General features: G+C 41.1%; 1 protein-coding gene across 1 annotated transcript in view; it reads left to right on the plus strand.

Moving 5' to 3' along the window:
• The window catches only part of COL8A1 (collagen type VIII alpha 1 chain), a 151150-nt gene extending 135769 nt beyond the window's left edge, over positions 1–15381 (plus strand). Inside the window, exons 3-4 of the mRNA XM_008702000.2 lie at positions 6776–7106; positions 10797–15381. Of these exons, the coding sequence (XP_008700222.2) occupies positions 6779–7106; positions 10797–12703 (2235 nt within the window). The 5' untranslated portion in view covers positions 6776–6778 and the 3' untranslated portion in view covers positions 12704–15381. The remainder of the gene's footprint in view (positions 1–6775; positions 7107–10796) is intronic.
• Positions 15382–18085: the final 2704 nt, after the last annotated feature.

Genomic DNA, 18085 nt, shown 5'->3' on the forward strand with positions numbered 1-18085 from the left:
TATGTTCATTGGCCCACCTCCCCCGCCGTCCTCTGGTTCTGGTTTTCTGGTTTTCTCATATTCAGTCACCAATTTTGCCCCTTGCCACCCTGGAGCAGCACTGAACCATTCTTCCACCTAACCCCCCAAAATCCATTCCCACAAAAGAATTAAGTTTTCTTCAGAACAATTAGGATTTCTTCATCTCTGAGGATATGAAGGAGGGGATTTACAATCCATATCCTATAATAAACATAAAAAGCCTGTCTGAAATGAGTTTTTCTTTGCTTGACTGCTCCTCCCCTAGAGATCGCCTTTTCTGAAACTCTCCATGTCACAATCAACTCTGCTCACACTTAATCTCCCCCAGAGTCCCCCAGAATTTCTCTATCCTCTAATATTTAGAGTTGCTTCTATCTTCCTTTAAAACCCACGTGCCAGACCACTCGAGCACAGAAGACTCAGTTTCTATAGTAAAATGGGTTTCAAAGAACATCATCTCCGCAAATAATAACCGTCTACGTCCTTACCGACCCTCTCCGGCTGCGTTTTTCTCCATATTATCCAACACTGCCTGTATTTAGGTTTTTGGTTAATCCTCAAAATGTTAAAAACACAATTCTCTTTCACAAGTGAACATGTCAAAGTTTTATTTAACATGATGACAAAGTGGGCTTGAAATAAAATATTGTAAACCTGTTTTTTTTTTTTCATAATGAGCTGTAAAAAAGAATGCTGAGGTGCTAAGCTACATACAAAACTGGTTGACATAGTAAAGGGCAATAAAACCATATCCTAGTCAACATAGTTTAGAGTTGTTAATATCTGTAATGCTAATCAATTATGCAATAAAGTTACATATCCCTAGATGATCCTAAGGTGGGCTTTTTGCAATGATAGTGAAAGGTCACGTAACCATTCCTCTTTTGCCTTAGCCAATTTGGGGATATATTTTTAATTTCCCTTTCCCACTTGCCACTAAAAGTAAGCTACATGTGCACTGTCATTTAAGAATCAGAAAAGATGGGTCTCCCCTATCAGCTGTTCAGGTAATAAAAATAACAACAAAAGTTGTATGACTTGGGGTGCCTGTGTAGCTCAGTCAGTTAAGTGACTGACTCTTCATTCGGCTCAGGTCATGATCTCAGGGTCGTGAGATCAAGCTCCACATTGGGTTCCATGTTCAGCGGGGTGTCTGCTTGAGATTCTCTCTTTCTCCCCCTCTGTACCTCCTCAACTCATGCTCTTTCTCTCTCTAAAATAAATAAATAAATCTTAAAAAAAAAAGTTGTACAACCTGGTAATAGGTTGCTTTATGAATGCTTCTGTCATTATTAATATTTAAGTAGGAAATATGAGGGCTTTTTGTCAGCAACTGTTGTAGACAGTATTCTAAATGCAGAGTGAAGCTGAAGTAGATATCTTCTAAAGCCCCTATAAACACTAAGAGTTTTGGCTGTCAAGCTCTATCAATAAATATTGAGAAAACCAAAAGAATATCACATATTTTTCTTGTCCTCAGGAAGTTTGCAATCATGTTGAGGTCTAATGGACCAAAAAACAATAGGAAAAAACATAAGGTTGATGAGCTGCATTTAGTTTTGTGTTAAATTTTCAATAGGACAAGGAAGATAACGATGGTCGAAAAGGTAGGGAAGACTTCGCAGAGGAGGTAGGAATTGAGTTGGTCTAGAGGAATGGTAGGTGTATGGGCTGAGTTGTGTCCCCCTCAAATTCATATATTGTAGTCCTAACTTCTAGTACTTCCAAATGTGACTGTATTTGAAGAGGGATTTTTTTTTTTAAAGAGGAAATTAAGTTAAAATGAGGTCAGTAGGGTAGGCCCTGATTGAACATGACTGGTGTCCTTGTAAAGGACACAAACACAGCGGAAACCTCATGTGAAGACATAGAGAGAAGATGGCCACCTACAAGCCAAGGAGAGGGGGCTCAGAAGAAACCCACCACGCCAACATCTTGATCTCTGATGTCTCGTCTCCACAACTGGGGGAAAATAAATTTCTGTTGTTTAAACCATCCAGTCTAAGATACTTGGTTTTGACAGCCCTAGCAAACTTACATGGTAGGGTTGAAGTCTGGAGAAAGATTAAAAAGAAAAAAAGAAGAAACCCCAGGAAAAAAAGAATAGAATAAAGAGGTCAAAATGAGGAGAGACATAGATGAAGAATAAAGTTTTTAAAACAATGGTTTACATTAGTGAAAGTCACCTATAACTGCCATTGTGATAAACAGGACTTTCTAGGGTTTTTTAGTATTGTGCCTTGAAAGACAAATAAGCCTTTCAACTTTCACATCTCTATCCAAAATTAGCTTTTTCAGAGATGTCTTCCCCAACACCTTTCCAAAACAGTGTCTTCTACTCCAAGTCATTTTCGAGCCCTTCACCCTGCTATGTTTTCTTCATAGCACTCACATCTAAAATTGTAAAATATATTTTTAACTCGTTTATTATTGCCTGTCTCCCCACACTGGAATGTGAGTTCAGTAAGATCAAAGATCTCATCTAATTCACTCCTTTCTCGAGTATCCATAACAGTAACAATTCGTAGGCACTCCTTACATATCTACACCTAATGAATGAATTGCTCTGAGAACTGCAAACAGGACAGAACCTTCTTTGAGACGCATGGGAAAGCCAAAAAAACAATTCTGGTGAATATTGCAGGGGTAGGATTCTGTCTGACTTCCCCTTGCTTCAGGACAGATAATCTGAGGCTTTGAGAAACTACACATCCTGTATGAGGGGCTGCCCAGCAGCAGATGAGAGAGGCTTGTCCACAACACACATATGCACGCACACACGCACGCACGCACACAGATGTGTGCACTGTGTTAGCACCATGCGAAAGGGAAAGTTGGATTTAGGGCACGAACTGAAGGTTTAACTACTTAAACATTCTTTTGCACAGCAAGCCAAAATCTCATGGGGATAAATGTACAAATAAAAATGCTGAGGAGCGTCTAAAATAATATATATCACATTCTTCTGTTACATACATTAGGGGTCACATGAGGAAACTGAAACTCTCTGCAGCCCTTTCCAAATTTAGGGAACCATTTAGGGCTGTTCAAAATGATTAGGATTGGTGACTCTGACACCAGAATGAATAACTGCCTTGGTTCAGCTGTTCTTTTTTGCCATTTTTAACAAGTACATTTTAATGGCCATTATTGTTTTATTCATGTTAAGTTTATCATTACTGCAGTTAACCTCACATTTATTTTGGCTAGTATCCTTCTTTGAAAGTCTTTGACATTTCAGTTGGTTTTGATTTGTCTTTTTGGTCACACTCCATTAATAATAATTTAAATTTGAATGGTGCTTCTCAACTTACAAAAAATTTCGTATTATCATTCGTGTCCTTGAACAGCTCTATGGGAGAGGCCAAGATTATAATTTCTTTTTTATAGTTGCACTTTTATAGGGAAGGAAACTGAGGCTTAGTGAAGACAAGGGATTTGCCCAAAGTCATAGATATGGTGAATGGCAGAGCTAAACTCAACTCCAGGTCTTTGGCTTCTTCTATAAGGTTTTTCTCATAATGACATGAAACCCATCACTAAGTTGCCCTGACTGGCCAGGATCCATTGTCCACACACATCATATATGCTTATGTTTATGCATGTTTGTTTATATTTATGCATAGTGCACACACACACACACACACACACACGTTAACAAATAGAAATCTAAGAAAACAGCGACTAGAACTCACAACATTATTGTGTCCTGCCTTCACAGAAAAAGGAAAAAGAGGCAAGAAAACCCATTACCACCATTTCTCCCAGCAGAAATTCCAAGGCTCCTTCCTCCCGCCAGGTGTTTGTATAGCATTACACAAATCTGACGTTCTTTTGAGCGATTTGGGGAGAACCACCACACCACTTTGACCACCAAAAATATCCTCAGGGACAAGAGGGAAATTGGTAAGGGTAAGTCAAGCGGTAAATTCTAACCAGGGCCCCTACATAAATATTCAAGTTAAAACGGAACAAAGTTTATTTAAATAAAGAGCCAGAGAAAAGGCAGATGGCAGACCTAAGGAGGTGGTTTTCAGGAAAGAAAGGCCAAGCCTACAAGAGGAAATAATTGTAGTAAAGTAGGATCCCACTGGGCCTTTGGTATTCAACTGGTTTTCTTCCCAGGCATTTCGCTTCCTTCCAGTTTTCCAATGTTTCATTAGATTGTCCTGGTTTAAAGATTATTAAGTATAATCCAACACATTCACTGAATTGATGGAAGGGTGAAGGGCCAAGGGTGCTAGCTTATTCTTAAAGACATCACCACAAGCTTAGGGTTTAGTAATTAAATTTAGTCATCCCCAAAGATGGAATTAAGTCCCAGCTTATACATCACCAGGTTTTACCATGTATTTCTAGTATGGATTAACATAGACATTGAATGTTAAGGACTTTAGAGAACAATTGAGTCTTATTTTTAACAAATAAAGAAGTTGAAGGGATCTGTTCAGATATACAAAACTGAGAAATAAGGTCTGAAGTTCTAGTCTTCTGAGTGAACAAAGTAAGGAATGGTATGTATAGCATAATGTAATTTGTGTCTTAAAAGTGTGTGTAGTATATGTGCCTATTCTCAGAACATCTCCGGAAACATATGAGGAAAATGGGAAAAGTTGTTACTTCCAAAGGAAGGGAGTTAAGTTACTGGACAGAAGTGGGTGGGAAATGTACTTTTTTCTGGCTCTCCCTCACTACTCATTAATAGATTACACATCTGTCACGCCTACTAAAAAAGTATAAACTCTGTGGGGGCAGGGCCCATTGACCATGTTGTAGTTATCTTTGCAATCCCTGGATGGGTCTAGCATTGTGTTTGGTAAGTAGTCAATAATTTATCAGTGAGTCCTTACAACAGATGTTCTTCTTTTCCCATCTAAAATAAAACTGACTATTACCGAGTATAAATCAGTACTAATTTTGTGGCTCTTTCCAAATGGTTTATAATAATTAATCATTCTTAGACAGAAAATAACTGCCTTCTATCTACTAGCACATGTATTATTTAGAGTACATTTGAATCAAACAGTTCTTGAGACTATTCTGATTTATGAAATGGGGAAGGCTTTATAAATCATTTTGCTGACAGATGTTTTGGGGAAAAATGACTAGTTAGTATACTTAGAAAAATTGTAAAGCAGTGAATTTTGTGGTGGAGATTGCATTAAATATTTTCTTAGGTGCTTTTTATTAACCAATTCTTCTGTAGCCTGTTCACACTCTTGGCATTACTCTTGAATAGGATGTCGCAAAATCAACACATATTTTCTAAGAAGTGGAAAACTATGATCCAGAATTAAGTAAGGCAGAAACAAAGAAAACAAATTCACAGAATGGAAATTAAAATTATTTAGAGATAGAAGTTTATTCAAAGTTCTCCAGAATATTCTTACATTAAAAATTGTGAGAACTTTGCCACTTCTTTCTCCAGCATAATGATGACACTCCACTGAGGATTCAGATTTTCATCAAGACCTTTAAAAAGGTGTGGGGAGCATCTTTTTATGCGGTGTCAATACCCAGGAGAACAGACTTCATTGTGTACCACACTTGCCCTCTAGTGGGCCTTTGTGAGCACTGCAGTTCCCTGGGTTTTTGGGTTTTCAGCCCTGGGCATTTCCAGAGGTCTTTTCGAATTGGTTTTTTATAAACATATAAACCCCATTAATATTTACTCCATTAACTGTTAAATTGCAAAGGATGATACTAAAGGGCTTGTACAGTTTATTTTCGTGAGTTTAAACATCATTGTTTTATTTATACAACTAGTTTGCCTTGTAAACTCCTTTCTTTCATAATAGTATAAAGACAAACTTCAGTGCACTCCAGGTCCAATTAGGCAAATTCTACGTTAACGACTTTACAGTATTTAAGTAGAACGAAATGGCATTCCTGTATGTGCATAATTATGATAGTGATTTTTTAAATATTTTGGGACTGTCACATGAAGAACCTTCTTTCCAACTCAGAAGACTTCTGCAGTTTTCATTATTGTTGTTTGCTTACTCTATAATGCTTACATTAATTTGCGACCACACCAAATAAAAGGGCAGATGAAAAATTTCAGCCCCTAGTGTAACGCCTATCAATTACTGTTTCCACCTAGAATAGAATTTTGGCATGTACTAACAAAGCCTGACTTGCCACCAAGTTTGCCTCCTTTTGGAAACGTACTCTATCCACTAGGATTAAGTTTAGTACAAAGGCTGAGGTTTATTCTAGCTTGTTACTCCACCATGCTCAGTGCACGGATTTCACTTCCTGGTCCCAGGTGTCTGGTCTGTTTCCAGGCAACATAGCCACATTTCAGCCAGCAGGAGGCAGGAAGAGGGAAAACGGGGCCACTCTCTCTTAGGATCCTTTTCAGAAGTTGTACCCATTACAACTACGTCCAATTGGACAGAACTTTGTCACATCGCCACAACTGGCTGAAACGTCTTTATTCTGGGCTGCTCTGTTCCAGCTAAAAATCAAGAGTTCCAATACTATGGAAGAAAGCAGAATTGATATTTGGGGATACACAGCAGTATTTCCCATAGCTTATAATCCCACCAATTGCCTTCATTTGACAGGTCCCACTCTTGTTTCTTGCTTGTTTCCTACTGAGAGGTAATATCTTCCTCCCGTTCATTTGTCTTGCACGGGTGACGTTCTAATGTTAAAGATTGTTTCCTTTTTCTCCCCCTTCTTTCTCTAAGTAAACTCATCACTTGGCCTGCCAGTTTTCACCATGTTGGTGCATTCCTTCCTTCCGCAGGTGATGGCTGTGCCGCCCGGTCCTCTGCAGCTGCTGGGAGTGCTGCTTACCATTTCCCTGGGCTCCATCAGGCTCATTCAGGCCGGTGCTTACTATGGGATCAAGCCGCTGCCACCACAAATTCCTCCTCAAATCCCACCGCAAATTCCACAATACCAGCCCCTGGGCCAGCAAGTACCTCACATGCCTTTGGGCAAAGATGGCCTTAACATGGGCAAGGAGGTGCCCCATGTGCAGTATGGCAAAGAATATCCACATCTACCCCAATATATGAAGGAAATTCAGCCAGTGCCAAGAATGGGCAAGGAAGCAGCACCTAAGAAAGGCAAAGGTAACATCTTATTTCTGTGCTGTTATGAAACAGCAGCTTTCCAAAATCCAAAACTGGGGCGCCTGGGTGGCGCAGTCATTAAGGGTCTGCCTTCAGCTCAGGGCGTGATCCTGGCGTTCTGGGATCGAGCCCCACATCAGGCTCCTCCGCTATGAGCCAGCTTCTTCTTCTCCCACTCCCCCTGCTTGTGTTCCCTCTCTCGCTGGCTGTCTCTCTCTGTCAAATAAATAAATAAAATCTTTAAAAAAAAAAATCCGAAACTGTAAGATCAAGGGGGAGATGCTGAATTTTAGAAATTTTTATTTTGGAATGTGTTGCTGACATTCATTAAGTGTTTATTGTGTTCTAAACTCTATCTATGAAAAGTTCAATACCTAAAAATACAAACAAAATTACTGTTTTATGTTGTGCTCTATTATTTTAACAGCAGTAAATGGCACAAAACATATTTTTATTCCCTTATTCATTATCTATCCTAACATTTGGCAACTATTTAATGAGTATCTATTTTTGTGTCAGAAGCTGGGCCAGATGCTGGGGGATTAAAGCAGGTGGGTGGGTAGGGATGACAAGCCTACAGGAAGCTGCTGGAAGGATCAGAGAGCAGGACTGCTCTGCCTCTTCCAAACTTTTCTTCCCTGAACCTGAGGGAAACCAATCTGGATTCACTCCCTCTGGCTGACACTCAAAAAGGACACTTCTGATTAAGATGGTTAAACCTAGAGATGGACAGGTCATTGGTGAAATTTCTCAGCATCACGATGACCCTGAGTGAAAATTGCACACGACTCAGTGCAGCAATATATTACCAGCAAGAATTAAAAAAAAAAAAAAATCCATTATCTTAAAGAAACAGCTTTCAAGTGCTTTTCTGCAGGTTATCAGGAGCGCAAGATAACTTGGAATAGGAATAACTTCTAGTTCTTAAGAAGCCACACCCTTAAAAGATTTAGAAAAAAGTTTACAACATCATCTAGTATACGAAGAAAACTTGTGCTATGATACCTTTTAAAAGGTATTTTTGAACACCATTAACACTGCTTTTTTCCAACAAGTATCTGGCCAACTTGTTTCTGCTTCAATAAATCTTTGGAAAACTCAAAATAAAAAAAGGTGACTAGTCAGTATTCTGAACTGAGAGAGTAATGTTGTTAAGGAGCTATTGTGTTTAAAATATATATATAAGCACTTGGTGAACTAGGTGCTGGATAAATACTGTGTTTTTTAGAGCACTTTAATTAAGTTACTACACCTGTTAATCAATAAACTGGTAGGACACTATGAAGAGTAAGGACTGCATGTAGGGATGAAAATTTTTCCCATTGCCTTCCAGCCATATTCATTAGTTATTCAACACCTACAAAATACTTATCACTGTGAAAGACACTCTCTTAAAACTTCATGAGGTTCACGGGGATTCCTAAGAAACCTAGCATTTGTAGGAAAGAAACTGCATCAGCATAACAATTCCCTTTGAGGAAGTAGAGGCCATTCCCACTGGTCCCTGAAAAAGCAGGAAGCTCTACTTCTGGGTACTAGTGGATTTGGTAATAAGAGGCCTAGAGGCCAGAAATGAAAGACCTGAAAATAATATAATATTGTATGTCAACCATATTTCAATTAAAAAAAAAAAAACACCTCTCTGAAACTACTTTTCTTTGTCTGTAAAGTAAGACTTGTTGAGAAAATCAATGGCATAGGTAAGTAAAAATGCTAAGTAAATACTAAAGCATCATAAAAATTTTTGAGTTGCTACAGCTGGTCATTCAAGAAACCCCAGCTAAGAACAGAGTATGTTCCAGGCACTGTGCTGGACACCAAGGATTCCTGATGAGTAAGACATGACCCTGCCCCAGGCGCTCTTGATATTGTAATATGTACTACACAGTTCACTGCTTAGAAATAATATGTCTTAATAGCACTAGACTATCTACTTAGCATAAACGAAGTATTCCCAATTTTCTTCCCTTCAGGAGCTGATATTCCACTTACGGTATCATCTCAGCCCTTTGTGTCCCTTCCTTTCTTAAGCGGCCTGCCTGGCTCTTGGCACTTCCTGTACTTATTCTGATGGGTACCAGACTGCAATCAGAGAATTTGCTAAGAATATGAGTTTTACAGTTCTATTTTGTTCCCTGACAGTAGCTCAGTCAAAAATATAATGGTCAGCATTAAGATGTGACTGCTGGTTAAAAAAAAACTTTGAGACCATAAATTTCATTTATGTTCCATTTTAGTAGTGTAGAAGATCCGGAGTTGTGTTGCTCTGAAAGGCACAGCATAATCATCACAACAGAGATGTGCTTCGTATTTTGATAACGATTTGTGAAAGCATACGTCTTTCACATCTATTAACTAATCTTGTAGTGTGGCCATACTAGCCTTGCTGCACAGAGAGGCAAGCAGAGACAGTGGCCCAGTTCAGACCTCATTTCAAGGCCAAGAAGAACTTGCTGCTTCTCCCAGCTCAATTCCTTCTCCACACTGCTTGTCAGCCTAAAGTATCTTATTCACTTCTCCTGTTTGAAACCTTTTTGCAAATGAGAAATAATTTATTAAAAATTTGAATTCATATGAGACTTAGGAAATCCTATAGCACATTAAAGAAACTAAGCACCAGAGGACAGATGCAAAAGATGTTTTTTTGTTTTTTTTTTTTAAGATTTATTTATTTATTTGAAGGGAGAGAGAGTGCATACATGTGCACATGCATGCTGGGGAGGAGCAGAGGGAGAGGGAGAGAATCTCAAGCAGACTCCCTGCTGAGTGTAGAGCCCTACATGGGGCTTGATCCCACAACCCTGAGATTATGACCTGAACTGAAATCAAGGGTGGGCGGCTCAACCAACTGAGCCACCCAGGCGCCCCATGTGGAAGATGTTATTAAACTACATATGAGATAAAACACTTCTATTCTTCCCTGAATCCACATGATAATTACTCTCCCTAATACATCATACTGTATTTCAACACAAGAGGAAATATTATTTAGCCACAAATTATTATTTAAAAAAATCAAGGACATGGACAAATATAGCAGTAAGTAGAAAAAGTAATAAAAAAATAAAAATGGAGAATGACTCCATTATTTACACACACACACGTGCGCGCAAGCAAACACACATACACACACCTAGAACACATGAGACGGAGATACATAAAAATGTCAAGTGATTATAGGCAACTTTGATTTTTCTTTATCCTTTTCTGAATTTTCCAAAATTTCCATAGTGAACATACCATAACAAAACAGAGTTTTGAATTTTGGAAAAATATTTTTTCATTACTTTGTAGCTTTTTGCTTAACCAATGCTGATAAAAGCAGCCACAGGTATCAGTTCTCAAAACAGTATTTCAAACATAACAAAGCAATTATTAGCTTGATTGTTCTTTAAGTACTGATAACATAGTCCTGGAAGAGGAACACATTATTCCTAGTCTTTCCTCTCGATAAGTAATAGACTAAGGTGTCAGAACTACATGGAACATTACATCAAAAACTAAGGATATACTGTATGGTGACTGACATAACATAATAAAAGATTATTATTAAATAAAAAAAAATTAAAAAAAGAACTAAATAATGATCGTCATGACTTCCTTGAAGAATAATACTCATTTTTCTCTCTTTTTTTTCCTCTCCCTCCCCTCCTCCCTCTCCTGCTCTCTCTGTCCCCTCTCTCCCAATAGAAATACCATTAGCCAGTTTACGAGGGGAGCAAGGTCCCCGTGGAGAGCCTGGCCCAAGAGGACCACCCGGGCCCCCCGGCTTACCAGGTCATGGGATACCTGGAATCAAAGGAAAACCAGGGCCACAGGGATATCCAGGAATTGGAAAACCAGGTATGCCTGGAATGCCAGGAAAGCCAGGAGCCATGGGAATGCCCGGGGCAAAAGGTGAAATTGGACCCAAAGGGGAAATCGGGCCCATGGGGATCCCGGGACCGCAAGGACCTCCAGGACCTCATGGACTTCCTGGCATTGGAAAACCAGGTGGGCCAGGTTTACCAGGGCAACCAGGTGCAAAGGGAGAGCGAGGACCCAAAGGACCACCAGGACCTCCAGGCCTCCAGGGTCCTAAGGGAGAGAAGGGCTTTGGGATGCCAGGTTTGCCAGGCCTAAAGGGTCCTCCAGGGATGCATGGACCTCCTGGCCCTGTTGGACTTCCAGGAGTGGGTAAACCTGGAGTGACAGGCTTCCCTGGGCCTCAAGGCCCCCTGGGAAAGCCAGGTCCTCCAGGGGAACCTGGACCCCAAGGCCCTATTGGGGTCCCAGGAGTTCAAGGACCTCCTGGGATACCCGGAGTTGGAAAACCAGGCCAGGATGGAATCCCTGGCCAGCCAGGATTTCCAGGTGGCAAAGGTGAGCAAGGACTGCCAGGGCTGCCAGGACCCCCAGGCCTTCCAGGGATCGGGAAACCAGGCTTCCCAGGACCCAAAGGTGAAAAGGGCATAGGGGGTCTTCCTGGGGCCCTAGGACCAAGAGGGGAGAAAGGACCAGTAGGTGCCCCTGGAATGGGAGGTCCCCCAGGAGAGCCAGGCCTGCCTGGAATCCCAGGTCCTATGGGTCCTCCAGGTGCTATTGGTTTTCCCGGCCCCAAAGGAGAAGGTGGAGTTGTAGGGCCACAGGGGCCACCAGGTCCCAAGGGTGAGCCAGGGCTTCAGGGCTTCCCAGGAAAGCCGGGTTTCCTTGGTGAAGTAGGGCCCCCTGGCATGAGGGGTTTGCCAGGTCCCATAGGGCCCAAGGGGGAAGCTGGGCACAAAGGTTTACCAGGGCTCCCTGGTGCTCCAGGGCTTCTGGGACCAAAGGGAGAACCAGGAATCCCAGGGGGTCAGGGGTTACAGGGCCCTCCAGGCATCCCAGGGATCACAGGCCCAAGCGGGCCCATTGGACCACCTGGAATGCCAGGCCCCAAAGGGGAACCTGGCATCCCAGGGCCCCCTGGGTTCCCTGGAGTAGGGAAGCCTGGAGTAGCAGGACTTCATGGGCCCCCGGGGAAGCCTGGCGCCCTTGGTCCTCAAGGCCAGCCGGGCCTTCCAGGGCCCCCAGGCCCTCCAGGGCCCCCAGGCCCCCCAGCTGTGATGCCCCCTACACCACCGCCCCATGGAGAGTATCTGCCAGATATGGGGCTGGGAATTGATGGAGTGAAACCCCCCCATGCCTATGGGGCTAAGAAAGGCAAGAATGGAGGGCCAGCCTACGAGATGCCTGCCTTTACAGCTGAGCTGACTGCACCTTTCCCACCTGTGGGGGCCCCAGTGAAGTTTGACAAACTGCTCTATAATGGCAGACAGAACTACAACCCACAGACGGGCATCTTCACCTGCGAGGTTCCCGGGGTCTACTACTTTGCATACCACGTTCACTGCAAGGGGGGCAACGTTTGGGTTGCTCTGTTCAAGAACAATGAACCCATGATGTACACGTACGATGAGTACAAAAAGGGCTTTCTGGACCAGGCATCTGGGAGTGCGGTGCTGCTGCTCAGGCCCGGAGACCGAGTGTTCCTCCAGATGCCCTCAGAACAGGCTGCAGGACTGTATGCTGGACAGTACGTCCATTCCTCCTTTTCAGGATATTTATTGTATCCCATGTAAAAAAAGAAAAGAAAGAGAGATTTAATGGAAGAAAAGAAAATGATGCACCGAAAAAAATCCAAATGAAAAACATAATTGCTTCAAAACATTTATATAGTTGGAAAGTTATATTTAAGTGAAAATCTAAACCATCATGTACACATCAAAACTAAGATGCATGTTTAATGCTCTGCATAGCAGCCTGTAATTAAAAATGATGGAATAGATTTATGTATCAAGTACTGACACTTGTGTTGTACCCACTGGAATCATATTAGCTGTTGTATTGTTATATGCTTCCATGATAACCTGCTTATTCAGATCAGTCAAAATATTTCAGTAGGAAAGATCATAGCTAATGGAAGTCACTTGCTTACGTTGTTTAAAGATTTAGAAATATGGCTTAAGGAAATGTCAATGATAACAATTATATACCGTATTTACTTGCATAATTTCCTCTGTCTTCGGGCAGATGTTTTGCCAGGGAAGGTGGGGGAGGAGTTCTGTTGTGTTACAGCCCCAGTGGGAGGGAGTCAGGGGGCGCAGTAGGGTTTTAGTCCAAGAGCTATCTCCCTCCAGTCAGAGGTTGTGTCCTTTATCGACATGAGTCCTCAGAATTGTGTATCTCGTGTCTCTAAAAGAACAAGTGAGCCAGTCGCCTGCCGTGTAATTTACTCAGTAAATTCTGTGTGCCTGGCACTGGATGAGACATCTGAGGGACGTAAGACTGTGCCCCCAAAGGAACTAAAAAAAACAGTTGGGAGACAGGAACAGTAATTGACTCACTTTTTTCTCAATTTATTTTCTGTAACTTTTTTTCTTCCTTCCATGTAATTTCCACTGTGACCCAACTAATATAAACACATGGAAGTTATAAGAAAAAAACAGTAACTTTTCAGTTTTGTGGAATGTTCATTATCAACAGCAGTTTTTAATTGTGTTTACATGTGTATAAAAATTCCCCTCCTTTGCCTACCCATACAAATGACTACAATGAGGTTTTACCCACGAACTGGCTATCACTATTTTTCAGGAGCACTGAATTTTGAAGAAATTCCCTGGTGGAGTATATATGCAAATTGGTAGGTTGCCTCAGATTCCAAAGTCAATTTCCAAAATCCAAGCCATCTTTTATTTGGGGAGAAAAAAATTTTCAGAATTTCATAGGAAAATAACTTTGTTTGAAAAAATAATTTCTGAAGTTTTACATTTAAAAATGGATGTACTACTTCCTAGTGTAGATACTAAAATTGTAGGAAAAGCAACCTGTGGAAGAGCTCTCTGAAATGTCAAAGGGCAATAAGAGCCCACGCTTCGTCCGTCACCTCACACTCAGCACAAGTCAAGAGTCAACACAAGTTTAAAGAGAAATATAAGCATCTTCCCAGGTTTTCACTTAGGTAAATACTAACTGCTACAGGTATTCAAATCTGGTCTCAAAACACGGGCAAAATATTCAGTCATCTGTGAGTCTGCTGCTGATACTATAAGCCACTGGGGGAAATAATGTGGGGCTGTGGTGGTAGAATCTTGTATCTGTTCCTCAAAATTAAGAGTGAGAAGTTGAGGGGAAAGGTACAGATGGAAAAATACACAAATAAATACGGTATAAACACACATGGAAATGTGTCTATGTCAAATCTGAATCCTTTTAACCATCAAAAAATTTCTCCTCAACCTAATAGGTGTCTTTCCCTTATATGGTATACGAGCACCGTTTCTTCTCAATTCCTTAAGAAGAGAAATGAGTTCATTACCAGAGGGTTTCTTATTCACTGCTAATTATATGACAAACTTTTCCCATCAAAAGATATCTGGCCCAACCTTCATTTTCAAAGCAGACAGTGTCTATGTGGTCAAACATCCTTCAGATTGGTCTTGAGGATGCTGGTTTTGGACTGATGACTATGGAGGCAACAGGGATCCATTGGGCTCCTTCTGCTGAATAGCTGCATTGAAACGGCTTGGAAGCAAGTCAGATCAGCTGATCTGTAAATCCGTATTTATCTGTACATGTATGGGCTTTTTATTTCCACCAAGTAAGAGAGACAGTACCTCTTTAGTTAAGACCAAATTTCACTCTTTAAAATACCTTACAACTTATTTATTGGTTGTTACTCAATTGCCTATATATATATATATATATAATGTGCGTGAGTGTGTATATTATCAGGCATATGCTTCTAACTTTTAGATAGGGGAGGAGCAAAATTTATGCCAGATACTGTGTATTCTACAATGGTGCTAATCTCAGAGCTAAATGAATTACTCCATTTAATTTAAAAAAGAGTTTTAAATAATTATCTATGTGTCTGTGTTTCCCTTTTAAGTGTTGCACATTATGTTAACACATTAGTGTAAAAGCAGATGAAACAACCACATGCTCAAAAGTCTAGGGATGGTGCTATAATCCCAGTTTAATTCAAAATCAACTAGAACTTTTCCATGTGAAATGGACCAAACTGGCATTATGTTATTTAAACACAGAGTTTTAATGCAGTATGACATCCCACAGAGGAAAAGAATGTCTGTAGTGGGTGACTGTTCTCAAATATTTTATAGAACTCCATGAAAGGTGACCAGACTGGTGACTTTTTTGAGTTTCCATGATAGATATGAGACTTGTCAATAGCAAATCATTTGTATTTAAATTTTTGTACTGATTTGAAAAAAAGACTTATTAAATATCTTTAAAAGTATGTTTCTCATCTTGTTCGTATCACTCAGCGGACACCGAACCTCATGTTTTTTTTATCCCCCAGTGTACTAATGAGCTGCTGAAACAGAGACCGAAAACACTCACAGCTTAAAGAGGACAAGTATTTCTCTTTGACCTAATAGCTCCGAGCACTTGCAGTCCAGGGCTCATGTAGTAGCTCTAGTGAGAGCCCCAGGTTCCTTCTATCTTGCTGCTTTTCTGCCCCAAAGGTGTTGCCCTCATCCCCCAAGTCCAGGACAGCTAACCATCACAGCTACACTCCAGCCTTTGGGAAGGTGAAAAAATCAGGAAGAGAGGGGATGCTCCCTAAGCCAGTAGTTGCTTACAGTACTCCCTCCCACATCCTATTGCTCTGAATTTAATCACACTGTCCAAAGCTGCCAAGAGAATGAGGGAAATTGAATATTTATTCAGGGTAACAACATGCCCAGCTGAAATTCAGGGATTCTGTTAACATGGAAGAAGGGAGAATAGATGCAAGGGGACAATTAGTTGCTGCATCTGTCACATCCATCATAAAAGAAAGAACTGCCACAAACCTCTCTTCTCCCAGAAGAAACCAATCTTCAAATACTCTACTCTATTTTAGTTGGACACAGTAGAGCCAAATATTCTGAGGGGAGACAGTGGTGAGCAGAGCTACAGGGCAGACGCAGATCTGCTTCAAGAACCCAAGAGTCTTAGAAAGCATCACTGATAAGGAAAGAATTCTGTTGTGATGACTCATCAAGCTCAAATGATCGTCACTTATGCCTAGAATATTATAAAAGGATTATTCAAACCATTCCATAAGCAAGTATCACCAGCCTGTGGCTGATTAACTCACTTGCTTAAACCATCAATCTGGAAGCTCAAGACCACAGCTTCCATTCCCATTTAGCCCAATTAGTTCTGTTTCAGTCCACAGCGAAAGACTCTTCCACAACATGGATCAATCATCTCGTACGCACATAGTGTTGGTCACAGGAGTAAACAGAAGGATGGATACAGGGGACACAGACAGGGAAGAATAAATGGTTGGAATTCAGAGTGCCAGACAAGCAGGGCAAATCCATCATCACAATGGGTCTGAGGTATTCTTTTATGTTAAAACAAAACACAAAGTAGTCCTTACTTTGCACTTGATACCACTAGGCAATGTGAAGGATACAAAAGCAAGAGAAAACATGACCCTTCTCCTTAAAAAAAAAAAAAAAGGTCATCTTCTGTTCGAAGGGGTTCTGTTTGTTTGTTTTCAAAGATTTTATTTATTTATTTGACAGAGAGAGAGAGACAGCCAGCAAGAGAGGAACACAAGCAGGGGGAGTGGGAGAGGAAGAAGCAGGCTCCCAGCGGAGCAGGGAGCCCAATGGCAGGGCTCGATCCCAGGACCCTGGGACCACGCCCTGAGCCAAAGGCCGACACTTAACGACTGAGCCACCCAGGTGCCCCTAGACATTTGTTAAACAAGAAATTAATTTCCAGGTGATTGTGAGGTGGTGTGGTGCTGACTGGATGCACTGTAGGCTGGATGCATGCCAGATTCAGAAAGTGAAAGACCATTCCATGCTGACATATCTCCTGCATAATTCCTCCTCACCCCTCAAAACACAGTTCAAGCATCACCTCCTCTTCCCTCCTGTTCAGTGTTAATCACCTTCTTCCCTGTGACCACCCTGCCTTGTACAGTCTTCTGTCCCTTCACTCCTGCCTTGTAACTGACCTGTTTCTGTCTCCCATATTTGACAGAGTGTATGGTCTTGAGAGCAGGCACCTTCTTTCATCTTTCATTCATAGCCCATCACAGAGTGCTAGGCCAGAACCAAGTGGGAAGGAAGAATGAAAAGTCAATCTCTCAAGGCTGCTGTGTGTGGGAGGAAAGTTGATATGAGTTACAACTGAATCCAGCTCTGGGATGCCAAGATTGTACAGAAGGTTATATATTCCAAAATTATTTAGAAGTTCAATTGGGATGAAACCTAATAACAGTTTTTGGAGATGATTTTTAAAGAAATCATCTTTAATTTAATGGAATTTGAATAGCAAAGGACATCCCAACCGGAACAGGCTCTCCTCCTCTAATAGGGAGGAGGGGAAACTGGTATTTTTTAAAACTTAAATTCAATTAGCCAACATATAGTACGTCATTAATTTCAGATGTAGAGAGGAAACTGGTATTTTGTGAGTGTGTGTGTGTGTGTGTGTGTGTGTGTGTTTTCTGGGACAGGTGGGGGACAAGACCAGCTGGGATAATGGAATTGGCCTGAGTAGATCAGAGAATCTATTCAAGGACTAGTAAAGGAAACCAGGTTAATAACCAAAGAAGGGTCAAATGATATAGGGCTTTACCTATAGGGAAGAAGCATTTATATTTTATCTAATATGCAATAAGAAGACATTGTAGGTCCTTAAGTGGGAAAATGGTATGAAAATAAGTATTTTAGAAAAGTTATTTTGATGATTCTACGAGGAAGGTGAATTGGTAAAACCAATGAGGAAGACCCAAACAGCTTCAATCCAGAAATGGGATGATGGGTTGATGGCAAAGAGTCCTAAGCAAGTCTCATGAGTAAAGGTCACATGTCAGGTCAGGTGTCAGGATTTAAGGACTGCAAAACAATGGAGCTATTTCAAGGGCAAGGAACTGGAATAAAGAAGAATGGAAAACTAAAGAGACAGTTGGAAGACTGAGCTGACCTTGGGGT

The sequence above is a fragment of the Ursus maritimus genome, unplaced genomic scaffold, assembly GCF_017311325.1.
Source record: "Ursus maritimus isolate PB19 unplaced genomic scaffold, ASM1731132v1 scaffold_4, whole genome shotgun sequence".
NCBI classification, from domain to species: Eukaryota; Metazoa; Chordata; class Mammalia; order Carnivora; family Ursidae; genus Ursus; species Ursus maritimus.